Source organism: Ranitomeya variabilis, chromosome 2 (genome assembly GCF_051348905.1).
Source record: "Ranitomeya variabilis isolate aRanVar5 chromosome 2, aRanVar5.hap1, whole genome shotgun sequence".
NCBI classification, from domain to species: Eukaryota; Metazoa; Chordata; class Amphibia; order Anura; family Dendrobatidae; genus Ranitomeya; species Ranitomeya variabilis.
Genome location: NC_135233.1, coordinates 56,423,592 through 56,428,094, shown reverse-complemented (window position 1 = coordinate 56,428,094; position 4,503 = coordinate 56,423,592). Strand labels below are relative to the sequence as shown.

Genomic DNA, 4,503 nt, shown 5'->3' with positions numbered 1-4,503 from the left:
TTCCACAAAATGATGTATTAGCCCGCAATTTTTTTTTCCCAAGGGTAACAGGAGAAATTGGACCACAAAAGTTATTGTCCAATATGTCCTGAGTACGCTGATACCCTATACATGGGGGGAAACCACTGTTTGGGCGCACGGCAGAGCTCGGAAGGGAAGGAGCGCCGTTTGAAATGCAGACTTAGATGGATTGGTCTGCAGGCGTCATGTTGCATTTGCAGAGTCCCTGATGTACCTAAACAGTAGAAACCCCCCACAAGTGACCCCATATTGGAAGCTAGACCCCCCAAGGAACTTATCTAGATGTGTTGTGAGAACTTTGAACCAACAAGTGTTTCACTACAGTTTATAACGCAGAGCCGTGAAAATAAAAAATATTTTTTTTTCCACGAAAATGATATTTTAGCCCCCACATTTTTATTTTCCCAAGGGTAAAAGGAGAAATTGAACCACAAAAGTTGTTGTCCAATTTGTGCTGAGTACGCTGATACCCCGTATATGGGGGGGAACCACTGTTTGGGCGCACGGCAGAGCTCGGAAGGGAAGGAGCACTGTTTTACTTGTTCAAAGCAGAATTGGCTGGAATTGAGATCAGACGCCATGTCGCGTTTGGAGAGCCCCTGATGTGCCTAAACAGTGGAAACCCCCCAATTCTAACTGAAACCCTAACCCCAGCCCTAACCCTAGCCCTTAGGCTGCTTTCACACTTGCGTTTTTGAACGCTGCGTTTTTTACCAAAAAAACGCATGCGTTTTTTTTCCCTATATTTAACATTGAAAACGCATGCGTTTTTTGGTGTACGCGTTTGCACGCGTTTGTGAACGCATGCGTTTTTTAACTGCATGCGTTCATTTTATAAAATGCAACTTGTAGTATTTTGAGGGGCGTTTTTTTTTCCTAAAAAAACGCATGCGTTTACATGCGTTTTTTTTGGACAAAAAAATGCATTGGAGTCAATGGAGACGCATGCGTTTTTTTTTACATGCGTTTGCATGCGTTTGCATGCGTTTTTTTGACGCATGCGTTTTTTTTGGCACCACTGAATTAACTGTAGATAAAGATGTCTAGACACTGATAAGACTCCCCCATAGCAGCAAGGTTATAAAGGGAAGGTGGGGGGAAGTTTCTGGTCACTTCTCATCAGACTCCAAAGAAGACAGCACCCTGCCCGGACGCATTCTTGGACAAGACACAGAGCAATGTGAGTATATCCTAGCCAATGCATTCATTTTCAATTTTTTGGATCTACATCTCCTAATTTCTTCTATTTTTTTTCTTTCAACACGCATCAGAATGTCTTCTCCGGTTTCCTCGTCTGATGAGGAGTTCCAGCCACGTCAATCAGAAGTGGATCACGTGAGCGAGGTATGTTTTTTGTACGTCAGCTTGGTAAGTATTGACTGTCACATCGACACATGAGGCAATTTTTTTTTTTTAATTTTATAGAGCACTTCAACAGAGGGACAGAGAGGTACTGAGCAGCGGAGTCAAGGTCCAGGTGGAAGACGGCAGCGGGTATGTATACCAGGCAGACTGTCCTTATTGTAATATTCTTTTAACTTCCTTTCTGTACCCTTGTTTTTCTATACATATTTCTTATATCATCCTTTTCTGAAAGTTGTCTTTCATATTCCTGCCCTTTCTCATCTTCGTGTCTTATTTTTTACAAATGTGGTTGAGCAAACTTAAATGATTTTGTTTTAATTTTAGGTTTCACAACGGGACGACGACCGGATTGATAATGACCTGCTGATCAGTCTGGTCCAGGAGCGAGTCCCGTTGTGGGACAGCCGGGATAAACAGCACGCCGTCAATACTGTTCTCCGTCGTTTGTGGAGTGAGGTGGCCCAAGCGTTGTGGGATGGCTGGGAGAATTCCACGCCACGGGTCCGTAATGCATTTGGTAAGTATTGCACGGTAGTGTGAAGCAACAGACCTTGGCCATGCTCTCTTGACTGTGTGTGATGAAAGAAACTTTTCGTAGTTTCTGTCATCACACACAGTCACAAGAGCACGGCCAAAAGTTCTTATTCTGACCATTATATTTTATTGTTATTTCACAGTGGAAAAAGTAAGGACACGTTGGCGTTCCATGAAGGACCGCTTCAACTGTGACCTACGTGCAGAGAAGAGTGCAGCTAGTGGTTCCGGAGCAAGGCACCGGCTCTACAAATACCACCGTGTGTTGGCCTTCCTGAGACCGGTCCTTCTCATGAGAACGTAAGTATTTCTCACATGCCTCCGGTTGTATTGCATTGACATAATCTGTCACTTTTAATTCCACAGGATGTACCGTCTTGTTATAGTTTGGTATTAATTTTCTGTTTTGTTTTTTCACAGCACACACTGCACGACTGTCGCCACAGGTGCTGGAGCGGTCCTTCAGCCGGAAGCCACGGACCCGTCCCAGCCATCCAGCAGCGCAGCACCAGGTGGGTCTTCCACACTCACTGGAGACCAGGGGGCTGGCCCATCAGGTCTTCCCCTTTCGCAGTCCTCTTTCGCTGCACCCATTTTGGCGGGCTCATCCCGGCAGCGACAGAGGGCTTCGGATAGGTCCCTCATGCCCGAGTTTTTACACTTGAGCTCGGTTTTACATGATGCTATCAAGGCTTTAGGTGACAGAATGGATGTGAACCATAATCTCTTAAATTGCCGCATCCAGGATGTCGCCAAAAGCGTTGATCAATTGAAAGCCGACCTCAATAAGCCAGCTCATCATTTTTTCAATCAAATCCTAGAGGGCATGTCGGAACACCTTAGCCCTGATCTCCAGCTGAGTGTGATGCAGGCCTGCAATGTTGCTTTTGTGCAGGCTATGCAGCAGAGTCAGAGTCGTAATGTGGCGGCCTATCCAACTGTGCCGTCACTGTCACAAGTAAACACTATTCCTACCTCTGCTGCATACCACTGCACGGCCACCTCTATTCCCTCTACAGGTGTACTCCACTACAGCGCCAACACGATGATGAGTGCTGTTGGACATCCCACCGCCACCACCGTGACGACCGCTGCTCCGGCTTGGACCTCCTCCGCTGACACCACGAGGACGCAGGACCCTGGCATGGCTTATCGGGCCAGCACCCTCCCGATGCAGCAGGACCCATCCATGCAATATCGGACCGGCCCACCCCAGATGCAGCAGGACCGAGGCCTGGCATACCGGACCGGACCCACCCCGATGCAGCAGGACCGAGGCGTTGCATACCGGACCGGACCCACCCCGATGCAGCAGGACCGAGGCGTTGCTTTCCTGGCAGGACACCCCCCGATGCAGCAGGACCCATCCATGGCGTATCGCACCGGGCCCCCCATGATGCAGCACGACCAAGCCATACCTTTCCAGGCAGGACCCACCCTGATGCAGCAGGACACATCCATGGCTTTATGTTCCCCCCCACCAGCAATGCAGCAGGACACTGTTATGGGATTTGTTTCCCCCCCCCCAACGAGGCACCAGGATCCTGGAAAGGTTTTTGTTTCCCCCCCCCAACGAGGCACCAGGATCCTGGAAGGGTTTTTGTTTCCCCCCCCCCAACGAGGCACCAGGACCCAGGCGTGAGTTTATCTTTCCCCCCATTGGACTCAGACATTGCCGAGCGCTCCACAATGGAGACTGACTGTGTGGAGCCGGGTCCTGACGTGTCTCCCGCCCACACTTTACAACATAGCCCAAGAAGACTTCCCCCAACCCGGAAAACCCAACGTAAAACTGGCAAAACGCATAAAAAACAAAAAACTTTGATTATTCCTCCCCCATCACCTACCGATGTGTCTCAACATTCCAGTGTGTCTCAAGCCCCTCATGTTTTAAGCCCCATCCCCGAACTTCCAGACCCTTCAAGTTTTCTTGCCCATTCTCCTGCCACCTCTGCCTCCTCCATGGTGAGCCAGGCTTCAGTTCTGAATACCCCCCAGTTACGTTACTCAACCCCAAGCCGGCGTGGTTCAACCCGGCGCGGTACCAAAAAATAAATTTGTTTTCTTTTTCCTCAATAAAAAAAAAGTTTATTTGAAAAAATGATGTTTGGTTTATTGTGTCTATCACCTTTCTCAATACACACCAATAAACTTCATCACACACTTATTCTTTTGGCCTACACATATCTCCAGTAGTATAAAATACAAGACAACATCTATATGTGTTTCTTTAGTATACAGATATGAGTTGGCCAAAAAAATAGTACTTATTTCCATACTCTTTTATTTTTGTACCTAGTGTAGTGTCACTGTACAAAGAGAAAATGGTGGAAATCAAGTTCAGAACTTAACTGAACCGGTCATATGTCAAAATATATACCTGACCGATTAAGTTGATTACTGCCTTGTATATTCACCATATTCTATATAGCTCATCATGTGACAATGGTTGTCAAACAGATGGGACAAGTGTTCTCACACTCTACATATCTATGCTCACCAGGCCAGGTGTAAGAAATTGTGAATTCATGATCATGTATATGTTTATCATGAATTTATTATTGCTTACACTTGACTTGATGG

At 46.9% G+C, this 4,503-nt stretch overlaps 1 protein-coding gene across 1 annotated transcript; it reads left to right on the top strand.

Moving 5' to 3' along the window:
* Window positions 1-701: 701 nt before the first annotated feature.
* LOC143803656 (uncharacterized) lies at window positions 702-4,275 on the top strand. Its single transcript, XM_077281437.1, has 6 exons — window positions 702-1,365; window positions 1,447-1,515; window positions 1,711-1,903; window positions 2,064-2,220; window positions 2,341-3,111; window positions 4,260-4,275. Exons 1-6 carry the CDS (start codon window positions 1,294-1,296, stop codon window positions 4,273-4,275), a joined length of 1,278 nt encoding a protein of 425 aa, XP_077137552.1. The 5' UTR covers window positions 702-1,293.
* Window positions 4,276-4,503: the final 228 nt, after the last annotated feature.